This window comes from Zosterops lateralis, assembly GCF_965231275.1.
Source record: "Zosterops lateralis genome assembly, chromosome: 4".
Taxonomy (NCBI): domain Eukaryota; kingdom Metazoa; phylum Chordata; class Aves; order Passeriformes; family Zosteropidae; genus Zosterops; species Zosterops lateralis.
In genome coordinates this window covers 7,261,651-7,289,357 of record NC_139765.1, presented here as the reverse complement: position 1 = coordinate 7,289,357, position 27,707 = coordinate 7,261,651, and the positions used below count along the sequence as shown (strand labels likewise).

At 37.5% G+C, this 27,707-nt stretch overlaps 1 protein-coding gene across 1 annotated transcript; it reads right to left on the bottom strand.

Moving 5' to 3' along the window:
- On the bottom strand, positions 1-27,382 carry SMC1B (structural maintenance of chromosomes 1B; the record flags this gene model as incomplete). Its single annotated transcript, XM_083860406.1, has 25 exons — positions 1-111; positions 351-461; positions 3,059-3,128; positions 3,514-3,665; positions 5,042-5,196; positions 5,966-6,122; positions 7,001-7,099; positions 8,480-8,633; positions 9,657-9,802; positions 10,585-10,726; positions 11,470-11,576; positions 14,050-14,166; positions 14,649-14,786; positions 15,353-15,499; positions 16,505-16,684; positions 17,448-17,633; positions 19,793-20,000; positions 20,503-20,585; positions 22,178-22,318; positions 23,287-23,545; positions 24,007-24,245; positions 24,650-24,853; positions 25,579-25,687; positions 26,224-26,416; positions 27,274-27,382. 25 exons carry the CDS (start codon positions 27,380-27,382, stop codon positions 1-3), a joined length of 3,717 nt encoding a protein of 1,238 aa, XP_083716532.1.
- Between the last annotated feature and the right edge of the window lie 325 nt (positions 27,383-27,707).

The following is a 27,707-nucleotide window of genomic DNA, read 5'->3' as shown; positions in this document are numbered from 1 at the left end:
CTATTCCAAGAGAGAACCACGGCTGGGCTTCTCTGCTGTGTCCTGCTCCTCCTCCTCGGGGTACTCGGTGAGATCCAGGGTCAGGACTTGGCTGAACATAATATCATCGTGCTGAGAGGAGGGAGGATCACACCATGTAACAAACACGATGCTGGTACTTGAAAAAAGCTTTTCAGAACTAAGAGATGCAATCATGAACACCAAAGGGTGTTCCCTGGAGCAGATACCTGCAGAGCAGGACACGCCCAGCCACCAACTGTGTGTGTGTGATTCACTGGAGCAACACTTGAGGTGTGACCCAGCACTTCAACAACCCCTTGTGAACTTATTTAACCAGAATTAATTGTTACCTCAGGACACACTCCAATCAATGCATCTGCCTTGCAATAAAACTCTTCCTTCAGGGAAATAACTATCATTTGGAACTGTTCATGTGCCTGTTCCCTAATGAAACTTGAGACCTTTGGAAAGAAACCAAGTATTTCAGTTAGTTCTGGCAACCTGACACAATGCTGTGATTAGGGAATGGTGAGGGAAGAGCTGAACTGTGCTAGCTGCAAAATTCCATCATGAAATAAAGATGGCTAAAATAAGAAATTAACCAGTTTTAAAAGCCAGATATTTTGTGTGGTTTTAACACAACCCCTCAGGTGTGCTACTTTTTGAAAACATTTAAGAAAATCATGTTTAATGAATAAAGCTCTAAAAACACCCAGTGCTAATGAATAACAATTTTGTTTTGTATAACTAGAAAGGAAGGTGGAAATTCCTAAGTAAGTTTTTTTAAAAGTGTGAAAAGTTTGCTACTGGCTGTATAATAATCTTAAATTAGTCCACTGCAGACAGCAGCAATTTTCTCAATCATAATGCAACTTAAAGGTAAAAAATTTAAGTTGTTAATTGGTGGGTATTGCAATGTTCCCCAGTACAAATTAAATGCTGCAAAAAGGAAAACCAGTACATTTTTAATGTACTCTGCCTACACAGGTTTATCTACATGACATGGAAATTAATTTCTAAAGGAAAAACTGTTAGTGAGTTACGGGAAGAACTGTTATTAGTAAGTTACAAACATCACAATCATTTCAGAGTACAGTTCCAATTAGTGAGAGATTTGCTTTAATACACCATCAGTCTGAAAGAATGGAAAGAGATTAATTTCTTAGGATAAAAAAAATGGATACCAGTGAGTACCAGCAACAATCTTTCACAGATCAGTTTTGTTCACTTGCAGTATATAATTTGAATTGAGAAATCCAGGTGCATAGAGGCAAAATCACCTCTTTGTTTTCAGTGTTTTGACAGAAAAAGTTCTCAGCACATCTTTAGGTGTAAAGGGGACTTCTCTTCTGCCAGGCAGAATGAGCCTCCTCAGAGAGGCAAAGTGCCCAGTGCACTCTATTAATCATCATCATCTCTGTTAATGCATCATAGGTAGCCTGTCTGGAGAGCTGGCAACGTCCCAGAAATCCTCACCTTTGTGCAATGTGTGCAGGACCAGGGCATGTCTAACTGCAACAGGAAGTTATTTGGATTAATAAAGTCAACAGGTAAGGGCATGATCTGGATCCCTGCCCAGCTCCAGAGAGAGCCAGGAAACACCTGAGCCAGCTGCAGAGATGGGCAGGGCTCATCCCCTGACACACCACAGCTTCCATGAAAAGCAGAAATGTGAAGTTCAGCAGTAAATGGTGGAATAGCAAAGGAAAACCTGGAGTGAGCCTGCACTGCTGTCAGCCTGGAGACATCTGAGCCCAGGAAGAATAACACACAGAAAACACAACACTCATCTTTAACCAGAATACATCATCTTAGAGTGGTCCCAAGTGAGACTCCTAAGCAGAGCAGTATCTGACAGAAGCTCAGGTCACAGAGGTGCTGTGTGATGTGTAAGCTTGTTTTTAATCACATCACTGAGAGCCAAACCCTAAAGCCTCCTCAGGGATCTTCACTGACAGCCCCACTACATCCCATCTGATGTTGCTGAAACACACTGCACCAAATTAGAACAACCTCAGGGCCTGGGCAATCCTTGTGGACTTGCATCCCAATTTAGGGAATTCAGGTTCAGGAACTTCTCACAGGGAGTCAGTAATCTCCAAGAAGGAATTGAATTCCATCTGGCAGACACAAGTGGTAAAACTTCTCAGAGCTATCTGTTCCAGAGGTACCCTCCAAGCAAACTCTGGGGGTATTTTGCACATCACAGTTAATGCCATGAGGAGAAAAACCAAAATGTTTGGTGTTTAGACAACTGCTTTTGTTAGGCTTTACCAAGACTGACATCAGCAGTAATGCTAACACAAATACTGTTCTGAAAAAAAAAAAAAAAAAAAAAAAAAAAAAAAAAAAAAAAAAAAAGCTTCCACAGAAAAAAATCCTGGCATATGTGGGGAGCTTTAGGATTCCTCACTACAAACAACCTCCCTGTTCTGAGTCTCCCCCTCCCAGAGGCTCCCACCCAGAGCTGCAACCTCTGCTGTTTGTGCTCCAGCCTTGGTTCTTGTTACACTGAACAATTGTTGGCAAAGAGGGAAAGAGAAACTGAGAGAGCAGGAAGGTGTTTTAATCAAGAAAAGTCATGTGGCTTTCATAAAATGACTGGAGCAACAGTTTAATTGGTGCTAAGGCAAAAATACTTACTAATCCAATTATATTAAACACTCCAGTGACAGAATGGCTTGGTTTCCACTACAGACACACTCCTTACTACCTCTCAGAACCAAGGAAACTCCAAGGCCTTAGCAATTCCAAGCAGCAGAACTCTCAGGGGCCCTCCACAGGTCCAACTGTGCCACATGGGGTTACACAACACACCTGCACACTCCTCACCACCTCCTCTCACCTTCACAATTTAGGGGCCAATCACACACACCTGGATTAAGGAATTTAATTTTTTTCCCCTATCTCAAGGAGTCATTACTTCAGCCCTAAATCCAATCTAATTTTAAACAGGTTCAGTTCAGCCTAATCAATCTCTGTATCCTAACACCCTGCAATGGAATTAGCCACCCTTCTACAAAAGGTACCAGATATTGTTGGTAAAAGAGCAACTTACTTTATCAATGTTTGTGTTGTCCAGAGCAGCATCTATCTCATCCAAAATAAAAAAAGGAGCTGGACGAAAGCTGCAGAAGACAAGACAGTATTTTGCATTGAGATACCAAAATGTTTGATTAACATTCTAATTACTCACTTACTCCACAAATAAAGTTAATAATATTTTGCAATATCATTATATTTATTTAAATTAAATAAGTATGTATCATTTAACATTAAATAATCGTGAAGAAATCAATTAATGGTTAATTTTTTCATTAACATGAAATTCTACATTGAATACATAAAGTCATGACAGATAATAAGGAGTTCAGCAATGCTTGAACACTCCATTAGCAGAATTTTTTTTAACGTGTGTAAACATAACACTCTCTCAATCACTTACTCAGCCAGATACTTGGAGAATACCCTAATACTTTTTTCCCCTGGATATTCCCAGAACACTTCTTTTACCTGTGTATGGCAAACACAAGAGCCAGGGCTGCCACTGTTTTTTCCCCTCCTGACAAACTGTCCATTGGCATGAAGCGCTTGCCTGGAGCCACACAGTTAAAGCCAATGCCTTCCAGATAGGGCTCCTCAGGATTTTCAGGGCTCAGGAAAGCCTGGAAACATTTAAATAAAATTTAAATACATTTAATTGTTAATAGTGAGATTTATCAAATTAATTACATAGGTGTTTTTTAGGTTTAAATTCTGCCTGAGCTAGTGAGGAAACCATGAGTTTGCTTCACTTTTAGGGAACTTGTCCATCCCTTCTGGGAGCAGCAGGATCTGGAGAACATCGTTTTGTTAACAAACCAGGAACCAAGAGGCTCAGTAAAAAAAACCAGTATGGAAATGGTGCCACATATCTGTTATTTCCAAACTTGCAACTACTGAACAAACTTGATTTTATCACTTGTTATGTAATTGTTTTGACTTTTTTAATTATTAAAATGTTACACTTCAAATGCAGATTTCTTCTTTTTTGACCTGGAATGCAATATATTTGCAAAATTGCCTTTTTTTGGTGAAAGGTTAACTTTATAGAATCTAGCTTTGAGCTGGACAAAGACTGCTTGTATTAAAGTCTTCTTCTATGCTTTGTACCCCTGTTCCCAGGGACCAAAACCTAAAAGCATTATTTTAAAGGAACCACCATTTTTCCTAACCACTAAAGGTATGATGGGTAAGATCTTTGCAACATGGTTTATTTTTCTCATTGACAGAAGAGATAATAAATAATAGACTCTTCCCCTCTGCACAAGTGGAGACAGGCAAGAGAAATTTCCTTACTTAACCCTCATTTCAAATGTCTCCTCTCAGATCCCAGACATCATGGAAGAAAACCAAACCAACACACAACATGCTGAAGAAAACACAAAATCTTAAGACAGAAGAGAGTTCAATCCTTGAAATATTACACAGTCTATGGAATTTGACATAAACAAAGCATTTGGGAGATCCTTCTTGACTTTTGGTATTCATACAGGAACAGGAACAAAGATAATTGTGAGACAATTTTTCAACATGTTTCTTAAAAGTTGCAAACATATTATGTCTGATAATGTTTCCTAAATATTTAAGCGGAGTAGAAGGTGCTTCAAGACCTAGTACAAAACACTAGCAACTGATTTATGATTTTCAGTTGACTGTACTAATGATTATTATTTGTATAACTTGATGTGTAAAGCAACGTTATTTTTAAATAAAGTACTCAATTACATTCCACATTTCTATTCTGATAATTTACAAGTCTGCTAAAAGCAAAGAGTAAAACTAAGCCAAGCTGACTAGTTCCTAATTTTGCTCACAGATTACCTCTCTCTGTGCAATGTCAAGCACACTCTGGCTTATTGTCCATTTCTTCCCTGACCCTGAATTTCTGTAGTCTTTATTTCTGTAGTTTTCTTCTTAAGGACTGAGACTGTCTTTGGAAACCACAAGTGCCACTTTATTGTAGGTAAAAAAAAGCATCCAGTAAGGCCTTACAACAAACCTGAGCACTACTGCTCCTGCAAAGCTTCTTGTAGATCTTGTCAATGGCTATGGAGGCATGCTCAAAGCACTGGCTAAACAGCTCATATCTCCTTTTTTTCACCTCTTCAAATTCCTGCTTGTGTAGTCTGGCCTCCTTTCTGCTGGTCTCAAAAGCTATAGAAAAAAAAATCACAGGAAATACTCCTTAAGAAGTCTTCTTTGAGCAAATACATAGAACAAATAACAAAGAACAAACTGGGTACCATGAGCAGCATCAAAGGAAATACTTTTTGGAGAAAAACTCACATACCAATATAGTGTGAGTTTCCTTCCAGATTTCAAATGGAGGACACACAAACCAGCAAAGTTGTGATGTATTCAATGTGCTCTGTGCTACATTTGTCTGGAGCAAGGTATTAATTCTTATTCTTCAATTTCAATATTCCTCTCCTAATTCCTTCTGGGAGCCAGGCAGCTCTAAGCAGCACCAGCACTGACCTGGTACAGCTCCAGAATCCCTTAAATTTCTTACACTGTTAATATCTTCAAAACTCTCTGAAGATACTCATCATTTTGCAGAAATGCTCATGTCTCAGTTTTGGACAACATACACAGATCTTTCAGTTAAGTAAAAGAAATTTAAGCAAATTTAACATTAAAGTCAGTACTTCTCAGAAAGCAAGTAAAAAGACTTTATGATGTCATGTGGGGAACAAATATCTTAACAATCATTCAAACTGTATTCCAACAAACTACTGCACACTCAAGTGTATGTTAATGAATTGTTTAAAAATAATTAAAAAGATAACTGAGGGTAAACACTAAGCACAAAACAATACCTTAATATCTGAAAGGGGCAAAGCCAGCAGGACCAACCCCAAGAAGAGGAATTTCAATTAGGGTGGAATCACAAAAGTAACTGACATGAAAGACTCAGTGTTACCATCTATGGATTCTTGGAACTTGTTCCGAGCCATCTGTAACTTCTCTCCTGCTCTCAGGTTTGGAGCAGCTGTCTTCATTAATGTGACCTCTTTACATTTGATTTCCTGCTGCATTTGCTCCACATGATCCTCTATATCTTTATCAGATTCTAGTTCCTTAAGAAAAAAAAAAAAACAAAAAAACAATAGAGCAATCTCATTTCCTTTTAGGCCAAGACATTTCAATACATACAGCAAGCACTCATGGTTCCTGAAATAATTAGCCCCACTCAATAATAGCTTTAATATGAAACACAACTGAAAATGCCACCCAGGTCTTGGTTCTTGCAATGAATCTACCAGGCCCTCACTCTTCTTTCCCAAGACCTTTAAAAACAGGGAGCAAATTATTTTCCCTCTATTCCCTTTTTAAAATACAACACAGGAGCAGGATTAGTGCTGTGTTCCTTGATTTTTAAAGAAGAGGTTCTCAGTGAATTCTTTGAGATAAGTTCTACTGATGACAGATTCATCCTTTGCTCTGTGCTTAGCCTCTGACATTTAACTATCTTCCTCAAGATTAAAAAGAAAAAACAATTACAAAACCTGCTGAGAAAATGTGACCTAATGGGCTGTTAGACAGGGAAGGATGGGAAGCCTTGGTCTCTGCAAATAGAAGGTAAACAACCCCCCACAGCCATCCTTGGGTTCTGGAGTTTTGAGCCTCAACAGACAAAGTTGGAACTTCAAAGCAGAAAGTAAAAACAAAAATAAAATCAAGGTTATATTAAGTCTCTCAATTCCATTTTTGTGGTTCAGGTAAGCTGGAAGTTAAAGCCTGGGAAACTGACTTATCTAGAAATACCACACATCAATGCTATGTCATGAGTACAAAACCAGAGCACACATGGACATGCACTTCAGCTTAGCAGTGGTTTTACCAAGTGTCACTTAAAGACCAGGCTGAAGAACAAAATAAACAACAAATAAAATATCTTTCACAAAAATAAAAATCAAACACTCCATCTCCAATAATTTCAGGCAGAGAAGATTACCTTCAGGTTGATTTCTAGGGTGCTGTAGTCTATCTGAATTCCCTCTTCCCTTTCATAGATCCCTGACAGAGTCTGGGTGCCTTCTATTTCAGTTCCTACCTGTAAGATGAAGGACATTCCAGTTCAGAAATACAACAGTTAACTTTGAAACTGTAAAACCAGTTCATTAAAAGGTTTTAAAATTAAGAGACAGTGGTAACATGGTGTGAGGCAAACTTAATCCATGGCTCTTCCCCTGGCCCAAATGGAGTGAACAGATAAGATACTAATTAACACACACACCTAATAAACGAAGATGAAAACATCTACTAAACTCAGCGTGAAGCTATGTTAAAAAAGCAGCAACAATCTGTTTATTACATTTTTACAACACTGTACATACTGTAAATCTCCTGATTGGAAAGATGTACACTCCCTGACACCTCAATTCCTTCCAAGGGGAGGATGAAGTGTGTAAGCTGAGGTATTTCTTCCACTCAAACTGAAAACAATCAAGGAGCTTCAGTTTTGTATGGCATAAGTGGAGTATCTTTTACACTCTGTAGCCTGAATTTCAAACAGTCACTTTCCCTCAAATGAAACATGTGCCATCTCTTATTATTAGACCCCTTTCCCACCAAGACTCTTTCTTGGAACCAAATCTTGCTGGTCTTCTCCATGAGGTTAATTAAGAATTCACATTGTTATTCCTTCTGCTCCCCTCCTTGGTTTCCTCTCTGCCTTATTCAGAAACAGTGAGAGCTGAGTTCCTACACATTCTGATCCTTAGCAGTTCCTGCTCTTCCCCTTCACACACAGCCCAGCCCACCTCACTGCCTGAATTTTGTCTGCTGCCCAGTTCACACCTATCCTCCAGCAAAAATACTTTTCTAAGGAATAGTTCCCACAAGACTCCTTCCCAATTCACACACTTAAGTTTTTCAAAACCCATAGCTCATTTCTTTTCTAACAGTGCAGAAAGTTTATTTCTCCTCACAAAAAGGTATGCTGGCAAAAGAGGGAAGATGGAGACAAATAATATGGGGCAGTCACTGGACAGAAGGAATGTTTCTATTTTAGCCTATCCCTGATTTCTGTGAATATCTACATGTACTGAACACAAAAGGACGATTTTATAGAGAGCATTTATATTATGGATGTTAGACCAAAAATAATCTCAACCCTTGCACATGCTGTGTTTATTTACGTTTCTGAACTGACCCCTGTGTATCCTCTTACTTATCTTTATACCAATTTTCTTGTACCACAAGATCTTATATATTTCACAAGAGTATGTTTCAAGCACAACCAAAAATATTCGCAAACAAAAATAAAAATAAATCCTTCCTTTGAATGAAAGGGACACGATCACATGAAGAGAGTATATTGGTTTGAACATTACTATGTAAGAAAAACAGTCCTGTAAGGAAAGAAAGAGGATCTTTAAATTCATGAATAAGTGCTCCTCCATGGTATCTATCTTTAGTAAACACTGAGTACCTCTACTTCACTGATGTCATCCAGTGATCCAAACAGTAACTTGACTTTCAAGTCCTGCACCTTGCACTCAAGCAGCAGATTGTGTCTTCTTAATCTCTTTGCTTCCAGAGAACTTTCCAGAGCTGTGGCTTCCCTCTGCAACTTTGTGGCTTCTCTACAAGCACAAAAGGCACAGCTCAAGAGTGGAAACATCACTGCTAATAACGTTCACAGAAAAACAGCAAGATAAATACAGCATGGAAAACAGATTCCAAGCACCAAGAAGGCTGTTTCCCCTGCAATAACCCCCATCAAACATCAAGGGAAATGGTACTGTACTTGTGCCATCCCCTCCATTCTCCCAAATTACTCCAGAGGGAGCCTCAGTCTCAGTACATTGCCAAGTTCACTAAAAAAGCACATTCAAATACCCATCTTCCCTAATTACAGTCTACCTCTGTTCAACCCTAGTGAACATGTATGGAGATTTGATCCTTTAACATGTCACCAAATATCTTTTATCATGACTCTCCTTGAAACAGCTTGATTCTTTGCAACCAATTCCTCTGACAGCAGTAAGATTCCCCAAGTTTTCCTAGCCCCACTGTGCCAGCATGATGGGGTTTTTAAACACAGCTCTGACCCCTGATTAAGGGACATCAATAATAAGCAAGCACAACAGAACTGGAGTATAAACTGTCCACAGAGGAGCTGATCAACAGTAGGACAAAATAATGACCTAAATTTAGTATTAGTTTAAGGTATGCAACACATGAGAAGTCTGGAAAAATAACAGTGAAATTGGAAAATAATGTTTGCATTAATCAGACCCACCGTACAACCCAAACTAAACTGTGAAACTATGAGGGAACTTGACATGCCCCAAATCAAGCTGTAAACTACTACACACTCACCACAAGAGATGAGAGATCTGTGGTCAGAGATCACAGTGAGACCTAAGACTAGGTAGATAATTAAATAATTCAATATGGTTCATGGGATGGCTCTCTTGAAATACTTTCTTTCACACACTGAATTAGAAAAACATTGTTAAACTAAGACACACTGTAGATGCAAATCACTAAGTCTCTAATAAATCTTTCACATGAAAACAAGAGAAATCCAAATATATGATCAGTAAATCCCTTCCACATATTATGCCTTTAATCATCTTCCCAGCAGTAGAAGGAGGAATTACCTATTAAGAGTTAACATCATCTTTCTGGACTCTTCAACTTCATTTTGGCTTTTTGTAAGCTCAGATTTATGAGCACTTAATCTATCCTTAAGGTGTTGCTGCTCCTCCAAAAGTTCATTCACTTTTTTTAGAAGCTTTTCCTCCTCCTGCATAGAAATATTTAAATTTTTAACCCTCCACCAAGAATCTAGATCTGGAACCTCTACTATACAGAAAGAAATTACAGTTTAAACCTGTTACAACATTCAAATATTTTACAGCACAAGATCTGAAAGGCACTGAGAAGAGGGGGGAAGTTCCCCCACTTTGTGGCAGTTTTATACATTTCACTTTTTGTTTTTCCTGTTCAAAGTACATATTTTCTCCTTCCCTTTTCTGTGAACAAGCACAAGCTTGTTTCTTTAACAAGCACCATCAGCTCAATACAAAATAAAGAACACTGTCAAGTACTTTATCCACACATTAACTTCAACTAAAAACCTAAATTGGTTTCATAGGATTATTTTAAATGTATTAGTGGCCGTAAAGTAGCTTAAAGATGTAAAGCACCAGAGTTGCTTGCTCTTAATTCACAAAATCTTCTGCTGAATCTGAGCTACATACTGCTGGTTTTATCTATAGTTGTGTGTTGCCTTTTCGTATTACCTGAACACACTAACTGAACAAAATCTGAAATAATACTGTACAGACAGCAATCCAAAACTTAATTTTTAGTAAGCTTTTTTTAACAATAAATAAGCATCCAAATACAGCAGTTTATTCCAAGGTTAAAATACAATATGCATCTGCATTTTTCTAAGCAATTACAAAGTCAACACTGAATTAACCCCTTGAAAAACTAATCCACAGCATCAACTACATTTATTCAAAATTGGAACGGAAAGAATGCATTGAATTACAGAGACAGAGAAATTGATTTTATTATTACCTTCCGTAGCTTGCTAATCTCAGCTTCATCTTTATGAACTGTCTCCCTCAACTTGCTGAGTGAGTTTATTGATTTTTGTAGATGATCACGGTTATACTCCAGCTGAATGTTCAGTCGTGTCCTCTGATTTTCAAACTCAAGTCTAGTCAAGGTACAGGATTTTAAAACCAGTTCTTACAAAGCAGGCTATTAACTGTGATTGGACTCTATTTAGATACTATTACTGTATCTCCTATGTGAACACAAAAATCTGCATTACATTGATTCTACTACACCACATCCCGTGGATATATTGGAAATCACAATGAGACAGTGATACTGGTTAAACAAATACAATATAAAATATAACCACATCATGGAAAGTGACATCTGAACTTCAACCATCAGTTCATTTTAACATTCTCCCTCTAAGATACAGATCTGTGGTGCAGTGCCACGTGTCTGTGAGAGAAACACTAGCTGAGGTTGTCTGTGAAAAACTCAAGAACTTGTTTTCCTTACAGGAGTATGTTCCTATACCAAACATCTGCATCTTACACCCAGTTTTCCTTAAGACTTTTCACACGTGAGTGACCCTATTCTCAGTCTGGGAACAGTGCCATTTTTCAATGTGGGTATTAGAAAACTATTCTTTATTTCTTTACAATAGTGCCATCAAAATAGTAAATGTTACCTTTCAAATTTGCTGCAAGCTGTCACTGATTCTGTCTAACAAACCCAAACCACAGCAGTGATCTAATCTACAGCAGTGGACTAACTAATTCTTACAGTGACAAGGAAAACTTTCTACATCCTCCTAGGACTTGGTGTTTTTTCCTGTTAGGGAGTTTCTCAAGTACCAGTGGTTGCCAACCACTGGTTTACATTTTAGTGACATATAACCACCTTCTCTTATCAATCTCCTCTTGTTGTCTCACATGTTCTTGTTCATACACACGAATATTTTCTATCCCAATTTCTTCACAGAATTCCTGGAAAACAACATCTTCAACCTTTGAAAACAGAGAAATGGAACAAAAAAAAAAAAAAAAAAAAAAAAAAAAAGAGATTATCTTATTTTGTAACTCGCAGATGTAAAATATTCAATCATTTCATGTTACAGACTGGATTTTTAAGGCACTTCAAAAAAACAGTTAACAGCTACTGAGAAGTCACTTGTACTTGAAATTTTCAAATAACACTTTCAGGCCAAATGCCAGATGTAAGGCATATGTGGCTGTGATCTACCAACCAAGTGTAACTCCAGTCTAAGCTCTCCTTGACAGCACTTGGTCATTGTGAAGACAAAAGTCACCACAGTGTAACCAGCTTCCCTGGTTTTGCCTTTTGTTCCCAGACAGCTGAAGAAGAGAAAGCTGGACAAGAAATCAGATACACCAGATTTCTCTGAGTTGTAGTTCAGTTCTTTATTTGAACCCTTTCAAGAGATCCACAAAAATTAATTACTGTGCACTGTTTATAGAAAACTCATAACAAAAACTCTCCCATGGAATCTCTCATTTCCTAGTTATACAGTAGGCACTCACAAAAGCATCAGTCAAAACCAATTCTAAAATTTTGAAGAAAAATTTAAGCAAATACTAGTTCAGTGTATATGGCTGGACTGAAGGAAGAAATAGCAACAGCCTGTTTAAAAAGAAATCCCATAGACTGAACAAAATTTTAAGAGAACTCCACAGATCAAAGCCTGGTATTGTTTATATTGTTTTAGTATTCAGGCTTTTTTAGCCAGGTATCAAATACTACATCAAACCAAGTTATACTACCCAAGTTACACCAGTCTTTGAAAACCAATGATTGGTTCCAAATGACAGCCTCTGTCTTTGTTTTTTTTCAGAACAAACAAAAGAGAAGTTCCTGTATCTGGAATTCTTACAGAGTTAACCATCAATGACTTTCTCAGTGTTTGCAGATGACAGACATCTGCACTCCCTCACGCCTGCACCCCAAGCAAGACAGAGAACAGGCAGCAATTTTGGCTTGTCTTCACATGTAGAATTCCAGTCATGGATTAATCCCAGAGTGACTGATGGGAATGTGTCAGAAGCCAGAAACTAAATTACAGATGTATGATACAGCCTGAGTTACTGCAGAGTGGTGAGGAATCTCTCCTTCTCCAACAATATACTTTTACACCAGCATCCAAGTGCTGGGCTGTGAATTTTCCAGCTAAATTTGCAGTACCATTTTTCCCCATATTATACCAGATTTCTTTGTTTGACAAGAGTAGGAGCAAAGGCAGCTTCAAGACACAGGTAGGGATGAAGCACCTATTTCAGTCAGTTACTGCATACTCTAGCAGAGCACAGCAGGAAACCCCTCTTGGCATCACATCAGGCTTTACTAACATTTCCTTCACTGAATGCCTTTGGTTTCTTCATGACAAGCCTGTTCTGCAACCTGCCCACTGTCTGTATGAACTATTCTGGGGACCACTGGAAGATTAGTAAATGGCAGAGAAACTGAGGGATGAGATGGCAGAAGTGTCTACACAAAAACTAGTTGAGAAAGCCAAGTGGTGGATCACATATCATAAAGAACTTTCCTGTTGCTGATGGGAAGCAGACAGGAGCAGGTTCTAAAGACAAGGTTATGGTTTAGTACTGTAACAGAAAATGAATTTGGACAGATGGGGATAGAACAAGATCTCCAAGTTCTCCATCACCTACACCTAAAAAGAGAGGTAGAACACTCAGTTTTATCACAGGCTAGCTCCATCTTCCATGAACTGGACTTGAATACAGGTATACAATGGTCTTAAAAGAAAAAACCCCAAAACAAAACAAAACACAAAAATTAATCAAAACATGCCCCAAAAACCACAACATGCAAAAATCCCCAAAAAACTTTCTTCCCGCCCAGCAAAGAAAACCTCTAAAGAAACAAACCAACCCACCAAAACAGTGAAATAGGAATTTGCTGACAATCATCACACCCATCTCAGCCACTCTCCCAGGGCAATCAGAGCAGAGAAAGTCAAGAACAAACACTGGTTACTTCCCAAGAGAAAGGAACCTTCAGATTATGCTATTTTTCACCTACTTCCCAAGCAGACAGGCCATTCCCCAGACATGTCACCTGTAGAGTTCAGAACACAGGCCTCTCACAGTGCTGAGGACTGTTTCCAGCTCTAGAAAGCTGTATGTATTAAGCAAAGCTTCATCTTTTTGATATGTAGCTGGATTCGGTTGGTTGGATTTGTGTTTAGCACTTGACAAGTCACAGAACTTTGACTCTAAGGAAACTGATTTGGAAAGCTATGACTCACTTACACTAACATTCTCTGTTCACAGTTACCTTGGTAAGAAAGGTAGAGGATGTGGAGAGATTGCTGGAATAATGTACAAGACTTGTTGACAGAGCAGTTTACAAAGTTAAAAGTTGTCCAGGTTTAAACATTAGTAAAACATAAGTTTCTGTAGCCCAAGAGCATGAGCTCTCAGAGCTCTGACAGAAGGCAATTACCTCATTAATTTTTTTCTGAAATTCTTCTATTTTTTCTTTTCTTTGTACTATTCCTTCATTCAGCATATCATGCTGAGCCTCAATATTTACCAGTTCACTTTCCAGTTTTGATTTTTCCTAGACAGAAAGAAAAAAGATGCTAATTTTTCTTAATAAGATGTTCAACTTCCTAAAAATTAAGAGACTGCTCTGTTCCAGATTAACTGTTTTTTGTGATTAAAATCATTAAATATTTTCTTCTAAAATGCCACTTAATCACTATTATTGCTAATCTGCATGTAAAAATCACAATTTTAAGGAGCAGAAAAGCAAACTGAGTACCACATAAAGTGCACTTCGACTTACAGACTTCTGAAGGTTACTAAATGACAAACCAAGCTTACCAGAAATCCAAGTTTTAAAACCACAATAGAAAACGCCTCATGTAAAGTACTCTGCAATCTTGCTTTTTATATTCTATCAATTCCTTGGTTGTAACTGCTCTATGTAAAACTTTAACTGAGTTAAAAAAACTATGTAAGTAAGTAGTGTTACTTTATCAGTAACTGCAGTTTAAAACAATTATTAAACATGAAATTTATAAAGACTTAATATTATACCATGAAGAGATTAGCAAGATGTTTCTTTTTGATGATGTCTAATTCACTCTGTGAATATTTAAGTCGAGTCTGAGTTCCTTGGCACTGAGCACGCAGTTGCTTCAAGTCAGCCTCCTTCCTCCTGATCTTCATTAGGTCCTGGGAAAGTGTTATGGTGGGAGAAAAAGCTTTTTAAACAAAAGGTGAACTATTTGAAAGCTATTTGTTTTTTCAGATTTTAAAGCTAGCCACACTGATGTTGGCCTCATTCAAGGCAAAGGCTGATAGCACAGGTGATATTCAATATTAATATTGTAACAGATTTATTTCTCCCAAGAAAGCATCCACTTGCAGATTATGTTACAAATCCATCCCTCTTAAAAAAAGAAAACACTCAAGGTATGATAAATCATTTTACACTGACAGGTTTTGGTTCATGCCAACATTCCCACATCAACAATCATACTGTCATTTTCATTGCAAGTCTTCAGGTACTCTTAACTTTTTCCTGGAGGGAGCTTGGACCAAGAGTGTTGTCCTGTAACCACAGCTAAGAACTGAGATGCAGAATTCATTATTAACCAGAAGAGGATGAACAGCTATTATGGCCTGTCTGTATCTTCTAGAAGCTTTGCAAATTACATTTTCAGAAAATCATCTTCCCAGGGCTAAATTAAGTCAGACACAGCATGACTTCTGCAGTTAAGTGCTTTTAAGTGACCTACCTTTAACTCATTAATCAAGCTATCTCTTCTTTCTTTCATTTTATTCATTTCTTTCTCATCCCAAATTCTAGCTTTAAATCTTAAATCACTTGACCCTCCAGAAATCACTCCAGATTTCAAAAATAAAGTTCCATCAAGAGCCACGGTCTGGAAGAAAATAAATTATATCCAAATAAATCTGAAAAAAACCCAATCAAAATACCCCATGCACTAGTGCCCAAGACATGGTAGTCAAACAAGTAACAACCACATTTGAGTTGGACTCAAATTTTTCTTTTCTCTCCAAACCTACTAACATGAGACATTTGAAGCAAATAAAGGCTGTTGTTTATTAGCAGTAATCACATTTTGGCATTATTGCAACTGATCAGAAAATAAAATTAAATTGTATTAATTATATTAATTATACAATTAAATATTAATTGTATCATAAGGGGCATATAGCCCCTTATGTATGCACTTGAATTTAAAAGGTGTAGAACAGACACCTTTTAAACTTAGTAGAACAGACTAAGCAACATAGTAACAGAATAAAGGCAAACAGCTTGTTTGTAGAGTGAAAGTGTGAATTTTAGTAAAGAGCAGGGGTGTTTTTGTGAGTGTTTTACTTTATTTCAAGTAAAAATGACTTCACACTCATCTTCAACTTAAAGCTATCTTAATCACAATTTTAGAAGGTTTATTAAGTGAGCAATAGAGACTGGAATAAGAAAGAACTGCAGGAAGGGACAGAAGCTTCCAGTTTATAACATAATCTATATCTACAACCAAAGGTCCTGGCAGATATTTAAAAAAAAATTGAAAGCATTTCTTCAAAGAAAATCTTGTAAGATAAATCTTTGAATTGGGCAGTTTTAGGAGAAGGATTATCCATCCCTCCTACTACTCATCACAAGGACCATACCAACAACCACATTTGGACACCATCCATCCTTTCATTTGCCTCCTCCTCCCAAGCAACCACTTCAACTTACTATCAGAGGAAAACACAGCCATGTGAAGTATCTAGTAATTTTTTTCTGTGGGATTAAACTGCATGGTACCAACTCTGTGTTTACCTGCAATACTCCAGCATATTTACAGAGACTTCTTTAATGGCATCAAACACATAACTGCAATGAAAAATGTATGCAATAAACTTCAGCTTCTTACTTTCAACCTCACTGGTCCATCAAATGCAATGTGTTTTGCTTCCTTAACTGTTTCACAGATCAAGGCATTCCCACTCACAAACTGAATCACTTTTTTCAATGGAACAAACTGTGTTTGTACAACATCCACCATCATTTTAGCTCCTTTTATCTCCCTTAGCTTCTCATTGATTGGTTTAACCTGTAAAGCAAACAAGCAGTGTTTAGAATCCATGTTGTTACAGCAAAACATGTCCAGACCTGAGTAGTCTGGGGACAGGATGTTAGTACAGGATGGTCAACCTCATGTTGATCATGGAAAAGGTAAGAGCAACTTATCCTAGAAACCAGTTCCAGTCATATAAACACAAAATCTTGGAGAAGTAGTCAGCATGGATTCACCAAATCAGTCCTGCATGATCATCAACAGCCTGACAAAACAGAAATTACTGGCCTGGCAGACTAGGAGAGAACAGTGAATATTATCTTCCTACACTTCAGGGAGGCTTTTAACACTTGCCTCCCCTAAGATTGCCATGGAGAAGCTGATGAAATAGAGTCTGGATGAACAGTGAGGTGAACTGAAACCTGTCAGAACAGACAAGCCCACAGGGTGGTGACTGACAGCACAAAGTCCAATTGGAGGCTAGCAGGTCCCCATGTCAATACTGGGATTGATCCTGTTTAACATCTTCATTAATTCCCTGGATGATGGGGAACACTGTACTATCAGCATCTGCTGATCACAAAAAACTGGGAGGAATGGCTGATATGCCAGATGGTCAGGCTGCCATCCACAGGGACCTCAGCTGGCTGGCAAAGTAGGCCAACAGGAGCCTCACAAAATTCACTCCCCAAGTCCTGTCCCTTAACACTTAAACCCTTTTTAGTTAAATAAGCCAGTATCAAGATTTACAAGTGTATTATTGCTGATGACAGGAGAAAAAAAAAACAAACATACTTACATCAAGGTAATCCAAAGCAAGGAAAGTTTCAGGCTCAGCTCGTTCTTCTTTTAGGAACCGAATGCAATCTCTTGCTGTTTTTTCAGTGGAAACAACAATAGCAGTCATGTATTTGCTGAACACCTTGGTAACAGCAAGCTGGTATTTTTTATGAATAGGATGACACAGGTCAAGCAATCTTCCAAACTGAAGATTAAAATACAAAGAAATATTATTTCAGGTATCAAAAATGTTTTTGTATGCAAAATATATTTTATGTATCTACCAGCTGCAGATCAGAAAAAAAAGAAATCACAGCAGTCATCAACCCAACTTATAAAGTATTCCTTCAGAATCTGAAAGGATCTCATTTTTTCTCCAAGGTTACAGGTACATATCAATGTTTTAGGGAGAATATCTTTCATACACTTCTAGGAGCATAACAGAGTGACAAAGTTAGCTAAGCAGGCTTTTTGGAGAGTAAGAAAGTATATAACACTAAGTAAGATCTTAAAATGACAATAACATCTTAAATAAATAGACCAGTTACCTGCAAAATGGCAGCAAGAGGTACCATTCCAGTTTCAACCCAAAAATAAAGAAGCATGAAAAGAATAAAAACTTTTCTTGTACAGAATTGTGTCCAAATAATCAAGCCCTCTTTTTGGCATGTGCTGAAATAACACCTCTGGAGAGAAAATTAATTATAGTTCTTGGTTGTACATGCTCCTTTAAGACTTATTTCTTTCCCCTAATTATAGGCAGTTGAGCTTTTTCTGAATCAAACCTACTGATGCACATACTGAACATTATTACTTGTGAATTCATGCAAAAACCATTTTCCTGATTCTTGACATGTAGCTACTCATCTCTTCTTGCATATCTACAATTTTATTCTTATCAAATTCAGTACCTGTAGTGTTCACGCACCATCATAAGTATGTTTTACAGAACAGGAACTGTAAGATGGATGTAAGATGAATAAACTGAACATTTAGAAACTGTCTGCCATTTTTGCCAAAGAAATCCAGAAGATCAACACAAAGATTTCCTTCAGTTCTGCCAGACCAGAAGACAAAATGTCTCTTGACCGTTCTGTCCTAAAACTGTGATTTAGGTTGTGTTCACTCATCTGGAATTAGTACACCTGAGCATGAAGGAGCTCAGAAACTCTGCCTCAGTGTGCTGGTCAGGAAAACTACTGCAGGAACAAAGGGAACTGAAGCAGGCAGCACTAAGCCTTCCTCTAACAGTTTATGTAATGAATCTGACTTCTCATTTTCGTTAGAAGCCATCTCATCTAAATACTCTTAAATTTGCACTTCTACAGGAAAATCACAGAATATTCCTCAACACCAACCCTCCCTAAGTCAATAAAGCATCACCATCTGATCCAGTTCTTTTCAAACAAGGATATAAAACAAAGAGTGAGCAAAAAGAGATAAGCCAATCAAGTCCTTGATTTTTTTGCACACCTTGCTAACTTGAATGAAAAAATTCTGAAGAGCAGCTGAAAATTTCTTACTCTCTGGAGAAAACAACAGGATCAGATGCTTTCCATATTCAGAGGAGGTTTTTGTAAAAGACCAAGAAGCAAAAAAAACAACTGAAAATGTTTTACTTTTTGCGTTCTAAAGGTGACACTGGAAAGCTGAGTAAACAAAAAACATTAAAAAACAAGATTGCCAGCTTGTACATCTCAAATGACTCTGTGTATCAAAAGGAACTGATTACACTGAGTCATACTTGGATGCCAACTATTTAAATGATTATATTTATTAAAAATTTTTGATTTGAAATGGCTTTCAGCATTGGAGTCTCTCTTTTTAACGTCACTAAAAAGACAAAGATACTTCACAAACCAGCTAATGTCTGCTGACAATGCAGAATCATTACTAAAGTGAAATTTGAGGAAAATATGTAAAGTATCCTAACATATAAGCCAAGACAGACTATTTGATAATATAAAAATTTGATAATATAAAAATTGTCTTTCAGAAGCAGTATTTGCTCTGAGATAAGTGGTCTCATGGCTAACCTTCTTATTCATTTGTTTAAAATAATGAAGTCAAAAAGGAGGACAGAAGAAAACAAAACCAAATAAGTAAAAAATGAAATAATTAAACACCACTAAATCACACAACAGATAAAAATTACTATTTGATGCAGGCAGAAATCCCTTTATTTTTAGAACCTGTGAAAAATAATGACAGTATATGCTACTATTCTTCCAGTAATATTATTTCATCAAGTCCACTCAAGCAAGAACAAAATATAAAAGGATATTCCACCTGTTTACTCAATCTAATGCAGAACTTTTAAGTCTTAACTCTAAAATAAAGCATTTAAATGAGGCCACTCATTACCACAGAGTCTGGATACAGCCTTTTCAGATTTTCCAGGACCTCAGCTCTCATCTGCTCACGCCTTCCTTCATGGTAATCAATTTTGGCATTCTGCAGCTCACTGACTATTCTGTTCAAGTCTTCGTTCACTTCTGCCATCCGTGTTGTTGCATCCTCAATTTCCTTAGCCAGCACTTCCTCCTGCTGCTTTTTTTCCTTCAACGATCCACTTTGAACAGAAGCAAAAAGAAAAAGCAATACACAGTTCCATATGTACACGCTTCCAGTATAAATTAGGGTCATTCTGCTGTCACTTAACTTCACAAGGAGTAAGTATCAGGCAGAAGACAAGACACAGGAGGCAAGAACCAAGCTGTGCTAATATACAATGTAAATATTAACGCTTTTTAGAGCAGCACATCTACAAACTGTCCTGTTTCCTTGCTCAGAATTTGTCCAATAGTAGCCCCATACCCACAGTAACATAACTTGTGAGAAATTAGAATTATAGAACCAATTCAAACAAAATATGGATTAGTCATCATATCTCCTACTTTATTTTGACAGCTAAAGTGACTGAAATATTAAGTAAAATTAGTAGAGAATTAGTAAGAATTCAAGTTCTTATTAAAATTTCAAATAAAGTGATTAGAAGAAAATAGAAACCTGCTATGTTTTGAAAATTATTAATACCCAAGAAATCCAGTTAGCTTTTAATTTTTTACACATACATGCATACTTTAGCATATTCTTCCAACTTCTCTATGCGTTTTTCATGCTCTTCTACCTGTTCCACAGTCTGTTTTATGGTTTCCTATGCAAATAGAACGTGTTAAAAATAAACCAGAGCAAAACGACAGTTATAAGACATACAGCTCCACATTTAGAACAAGTACTGAGACAGAGCTTTACTTCTTTATTTCTATTTCATGGTGATGGAACAGCATCTCTTCCGTAACAGTAGGTGCCAAGCTGCACCAGGGAACTACAAGTCTTGAAACAGAAGAGGTGCTGTTCTTGGCCCTACATCAATGGCTTTTTCCAAAGAAGTTGACACAGTTTCCAAACTGACACAAAATATCGTAGTAAAAAAACCCCACCAATGGTAAAACAAGAATTTTTGTTTTCTCAAATTTATTAAAAACACATTAACTGAAGCAAGTAGAGAGGAAAAAAAAATACTGCTACCTACACAGTTAACTCCTGAACTCCTTGTGACCTTGTAAACAGTTCTAGGGATGGAGAGTTAGCCTCTTCTTGCATCCCCTACAATGTTTGCATATTCATACTTCATGCGCTCCTAAGTACTCCCTGTTCCTTTCTCAACAACACAATGGGACTTGCTCAGTTTAAGAAGCACAGGCAATGGAATTTATTTAACTTCTAGACAAAAATTACATTTTCCTGATAACTAGTAATTCAAAAAGAAACCGTATTTTTTAATTTTATGAAGAAAATATGGTTGTATGAATATTAGCTTAGCTATTATAGTAAGGATAACTTTATATCCTTATAAATATGGAGTAAAACATAGACTTCTCCACAGAAGCAAGTCTATATGTTCAAGAATGAGGTGCTTGGAATGCTATCAAAGTCTCATATGATGCATTTTTAAGCTTTCTGAACAACAGCCTCCCTCAGTCTTTACTCTGTAACTAAATGCTGAAGAAATGTATGTTGCCTCTCTAATATCTCAGTAGGTGACAAAAATGCAAGTTAGTGGAGTTCGAAAAAACAAAACAATCAAAAAACCCAAAACACCTCACAGGACAAGGTTTCCAGCAAAACAAAAATCACCAGCTGAGCTTCTGTCCTTTTTACTTCTATCAGAAGTAAACATCAGGCATAGTAACCAAGCCAGAGTGGAAAATGAACATACTTTATTGTTTCATGTTTGGATTTCAATGATAAAAGATATCAGAATCAAAACTACTGCAACTGTATTCACATCAAAAAGCTGCCTCTGAAGTGCAACAGAAGAGTGGACACTGATTTTTGCAACTACAACACACTCTTACACACAACTGACCTTAAAACCATCTCAGTAAAAAGGCAGCTGTGATCAAAACACACCTCTGCAGGGTGTGAGTGTCACACACATACACAAAGGCAGTGGGACACCTCAGAATGACTACACTTACAAAACCAGACACTGATAAAGTTAAGTCAATGTTCTGAGTAATTGTAAAATACCACAGCCCACACAAATAATTTCTGAACAAATTTAGAGGCCTTTTTGCTAAACTTGCTGCAGCATGGAAACTGAGTTAACACTTGCAATGTACTTCTTCTGCTGAGGATGTGATTACATCAAAGGCTTGAGCATGTTTATATAGACAGTTACACCCAAGAGAATGGCAGAGACATTTTTCTCCTAAAAATCTAATTCCAGTTTGATACAGATACCTCAATTTCATTTTTCTTCCTGCGATTAAGTTTCAGCCTTTCTTGATCTCCTTTATCCTCCCAGCGAAGTTTTTCTAGCTGCTGGGCTAGTGTGGCTACTCTCTTTCTTGCCATTTCCTTCAGCTCTTTGTACTGCTCTAACTGGACAAAAAGAAATAATAAAAAAGAAATTCACTCATTGAAAAGGGAGAAGACTCATGTTTTTAGACCCAGAAGTAACTTTTCCTACCTAAACTTTATGAGAACTACCTAATTCTCGAGAAGACTCTTCTAGCTACTGATTGCATTATAACAAGCTCTATTTTTTTTTAGAGTAAGATTCAATCCAAAGCTTACACCTAATAGTTCTTGCCTATAGTCTTTTTTTAGCCTTTTTTATTACTCTTACTGTTCAGGAAAGTTTATGGTACTTCTCATTCAATCTGAAGGTTAACACTAAGTTTTTGCATAGCAAAATTAGTGCAATACTTTCATCATTCTCATGGTATTAAAAATTTTCATATAGTAGGTGAAATATAAGTATTTTAAACAAATCTGCTAAGTAATGACTAACTGACCAAATGCCTCTAAAGTGCAGTGCAGGAAGATTCACAAACTAAAGTAATAACTCTGCAGGTTCTCCATTAATTGATCAGAAACTATTTTAAAGAGAGACAGGGGTAAAAAAAGCTATCACAGTTTTACAAATATTCTTGGCCATATGGTTGCAAAGACAGCTTCTTCCAAAGTGAATTTACTATCAAGGGATGTGGCCCTTTCCTTCTCAAATGAGCTACACCAGATTCAGACTCAGACTCTCAGCAGCTGGTAGGTAAAATACCAGGTCTGGTTCACTTTTTTGTCTTAATTGGTTTTCACCAATTGATACATCAGATGAAAGGCCAATTCTCAAAAAATCACTCACCCTGAGACCCTCACAAGTGTTTTTTGTCCTACCCTCCCACAATGTACCATGTGTCTAAACAAAACTTAGAATTTTGGTTTTGTCTGAATTCAAGGGCAAAAGGATCACTAAAAATCACAGCTCATTGGTGAAATAACAGTTTCTGTGTAATGAGGAGATTCTTTTACTTCTCTAGTAAACAGTACTTTTGGGCCTCCTGGTTCACCTGACTTTCTTCCAGCTCAATATCTGCTGCTCTCTCCATTCTCTCTTCTTCAGTTTTCTCCTCAAACGCTCTCCATGCCTTCTCAACATCATTCAATTCCATCTGCAGTTCTTCTATGTTCTGCTTTTCCTTATCACAGGATTTCTCCTTATCCCTTAGAGATTTTTTCAACATTTCTACTTTCTTGATTTGATAGGATGTGTTTTCCTTTGCTTTTATATAGAGGGGTCTCTGCTGAATCAGTGATGCTTCCAGAGTCCTAAAGAACAAAATCAGAAACAAACCCCAAAACAACCAACCACCACAATTCACAGCCAAAACAACAAAGCCACAGGAAAAGGGGAGAGAGGGAAGATAGAAAAGACACTCCCCTCCCCTCCACTGACCACATATGCAAATTATCATTTTAAACTGTAAGGTTGGGGCTTATACTGTGGGGACACCCACAGAGGGAATTTTTTTTTTAATATCCACTGAAAATAGTAATTTAAGAAGTGAAACACGACCTCCTAAAATTTAATAGCAAACAAGTAACTATATAATGAAATATGTATCTAGGCATGGTAGAGGAGCTAAAAACCATTTCTGGATTTTACTTCAGAGAACTGCTCAGAACTGACTTTCACCCAAATTTTTACAAGGGAATGCACACCTGCCAAGCAAGTCCCAGTGCAGATAATGCTTTATTCAACTATCAGAGAATCTGATTGGAAAACCTACTTCATTTCTTTTTCCATATGCTGTTGGTCTCTGTTTAATATCCCAAACATTTTTTTCTTGGCTTTAAATGAATCTTCTGCCGTGGAAAGAGATTCTTTCTTGAGATAAGCCTCCATATTCTTTTCATCCAAACTGTTTTTCAGAGAGTCAATTTGTTTTTCATTGTGATAAAGCTGAAAAAGCTGCAGCTGTATCCTTTCTTCATCCAGTTCCTTGATCAGCATCTGGTAATGCTCTGCCTACCAACATTAAAATTTAATTTACAGTTTATAAAAACTATTTTCAACCATTAGCAGTCTGATTTCAAGGCTAAAGTGATGTAAGATGATGTACAAGTAGCTGCAATTCCAATAATGGTCACTAATTATAAAACTCAAATATTTAAGTCAGTACTTTAATTAATTAATTATACTGGCAAGCCTATACTTTCTTTTATTTAGATTACATGTACTCTTCTACCTTTTCAAATGATACTAAATTATTATATCATATGCCATGATGAAAAAAACTACCGGACTAAAACCAACAGAAGTTTGTGGGTTTGTTTTGTTGGTTTGTTGTGCTTTTTTAAACACTACTGAAGTTCACAAGAGATGCAAAATCTGGCAAGTTAAAATTACCCAGTTTTTTCATGCTAAGTTACCTCCTCTTTTTCTATCTTGGCTTGTTTGCGTTCTGCTGCCACACTTTTTTTCTTGTTATAATTAAACTGTGCATCCTGCTCTGCTTGCTGCATTTTCTTCTTCTTCCGTTCATAGTCCTCAGCATATTCCCAAGAATTACTAATCTGTTCAAAAAGTTGAGTCCTCTCTTTTGGCTTCTTCATTGCAATTGATTCTACTGTTCCCTAAACCAAAATTAAAAATAAATAAATTATGCAGCACTCATAGATCATTCTGATGTCTTATGAATTTAAGAGCATATAGTTCAGATTGACCTCTGTAGATATTTAAGGTGAACACAGCTGGTGGAAATGTATCTAGATTCAAACCCCCAGGAAAAAATTTAGTGCCAAAATGAGCATCACCTAGCCACTTAGGTTTCTAGAAAGGTTTCTGTAAAAGGGAAAAAAAAAATCTGTTCTTCCTTAGGAATTTTTATCATTTTGTGGAATGTATTATTCATGAAAAGCTTAATGCCTATGTTATTAAATTCTTGGAAACTAATAGCTTAATAGAATTTTCAACCCCCTCAATCTTCACAAAAAAACCCTTTACATTTTCATGCATCTTTAGTAACAGGAGTGTTTTAAGATGAAATTAAATTTTTCTAGCACTCCAAGCAATTAAATACACTAAGCATTTACACAGACCCATACTTTTTAATATATTGTTAATAACAGAAGCACTCAACTTCTTCCAGATTAGCCTCTTTCTTACTAGTGTATGCATGTACATACAAACCCCATTAAGTGTATTTTGTAGTCTTGCAGCTCTTGGCAAGGTCAGGAAAAAAAATGTTGCCCTGTAGTTGGCTAAGGGTGCTCTCATTTCTAGACAAGACTTAACTGTGTGTTCTATGAAATAACTTAAGAACCTTTTGTTTTCTTTTGGAAGTACCTGGAATGCTCACCTGAAAAATCAGGCAATTCCTGGCCTTGACCAGAATGCCCACTTTTTCAAGCTCAGCTATGTATGCAGCTCGGCTGACAGACTTGTCATTGAAAAGAAACTCAGAACAACTACCTAAAGGAGGAAAGGAAAAAAAAAAATACTGCTAAAAATGGTTACAGGAAAAAAAAATCCACTGGAAAAGAATTAAACAATTAAACTAGGGGTATAATTTAACTGAGCAATTTTCTCAAGGATGACAATAGACTTCAATCACTCACTTATTCCTTTCAGTAATTTATTTTTTCTGTTAAAAAACTCTAGTTTTTAATTTTAGCACTTTCTAAAGGAACTGACATGCTTATGGTGCTCACACCAGCAGCAAGGTGTCAGACCCCATTTTTAGAGCCTACATCATCTACAGATCCTAAGGAAATATCTAGACAGATATTGAGCCAAGAACATATAATAACTTGTTTAATTTTTTAACTAACTAACCCAAATATATATATATATTTTAAATTCATATCACTACTAAAATGCCACCTGAAGGACTATAATAATCTGCCCAACTATGAACTGATACTGGGCATCTGAAATTCCAAGTTGGGTATTTTTGGTTTTCATTTCTTTACACATCAGACAAAAGACAAGCAGAATATACCACCCACCACGGATAACTCTTGAAAATGTTTTTTCTTCCCCATCTTCCTCACAATACACTATCTTCACACTAGCTGTAGAAGAAACAGGTTTTCCAACGTGTGCTCCGTGAATAAGTTCTTGAATACTTTTAACTCGCAAAGTTGATGTCTTTTCACACATCACAAAGCTAACAGCATCCATTATGTTAGATTTCCCTTAAAAAGTAAGAAATAAAAAAAAGAAAAAAATCAAGACATTTTTGAGAGGATATAAATGGAAGCATTTTATTAAGAATTAAAGAATCTGGAGAATTGCCAGTTTTTTAAAAAAAGTTCTATTTCTAATTATGTATTTTTTTATTCTTTTAGGAAGAAATTCTGAGACTTTACAATACAGAGCAGTGGGGATAGGATGATACAGAATATGGTAAAAACGCCAAATATATTCAACTTCCATTCACAGATCTTACTTCAATCAGGTAAACGAGGAAAACACAGGGCCTAAAAAACCCGAATTACAAATTAAACCACTAACAGACTGGGAGAAACTAAAATAAAACGTCAAACCCATCCTTGCTGCTCTAACAACACAGCCCGGCTCCAGCCGCCGCCATTTTGCAGAGCCGCTCTCCCCGACCCGTGAAAAAAGAAAAAAAACCACCCAAATTCCCATCGAAGAGCCAAGTTTCCGCCGGTACAGCCCGGAGTATTAAAATAAAGCCATCTTTATGTGTTCTTTGTAAGCTGGGGTGGGCAAGGTAAGCTGTGCTGTTTGCAAATTAGGCTTTCTGCTTAAGCTGGAGAGCACCAAGTCAAATCAAAATTAAGATTCCATCCACCCCTTCTCTCTCCCCTCAGCCTGCTCCTTGCCCTTCCATGCTGTAAAACCCTACACTCTCAGCTAAGAATTACAGAGGAGGTACTTCCAAGGCTTCATTTGTGCTCTCACTCCTTCAAGGGATGCACACGAGGAGATTTTTCAGCAGCTCCGTGAGATTAAATCCCAGCAAATTAAACCTTCACTGTTGACAACTCATGGAGCAGCCCCGTACCCACACACCCACCCACCCTACCTGATCCATTGGGCCCGATGATGCAGTTGAACCTCATGAAGGGGCCGATAACCTGCTGGCCCCTCCACGACTTAAAATCCTTCACCACCAACAGCTTCAGGTACCCCATCCCCGGGGTGGGGGGGGCCGGGGCTCCTGAGCTACACGCCTCAATACCCTCAAAGAATGGACGAGGCTATTGCACCAGTTAGTCAAATGACAGAAAAATACCCCCAACTAATGCCCCTTTTTTCCACAGTTTTATCGCCTCGAAGGGACGGGCGGCTCCGCCCCACCCTCACAGCCCGCGCCTCGTGTGGCGGCCCCGCCCCGCCCCGACACCGGCCCCGTTCCCATCGCGACGGTTCCGCTGCTTTTCCCGGCTGGGCACTGCCTCTCCTTCCCTTCGCCTCCATTCCGCTTCTTGTCCCTTCTGGCCACCGCCCCCGTTCCCA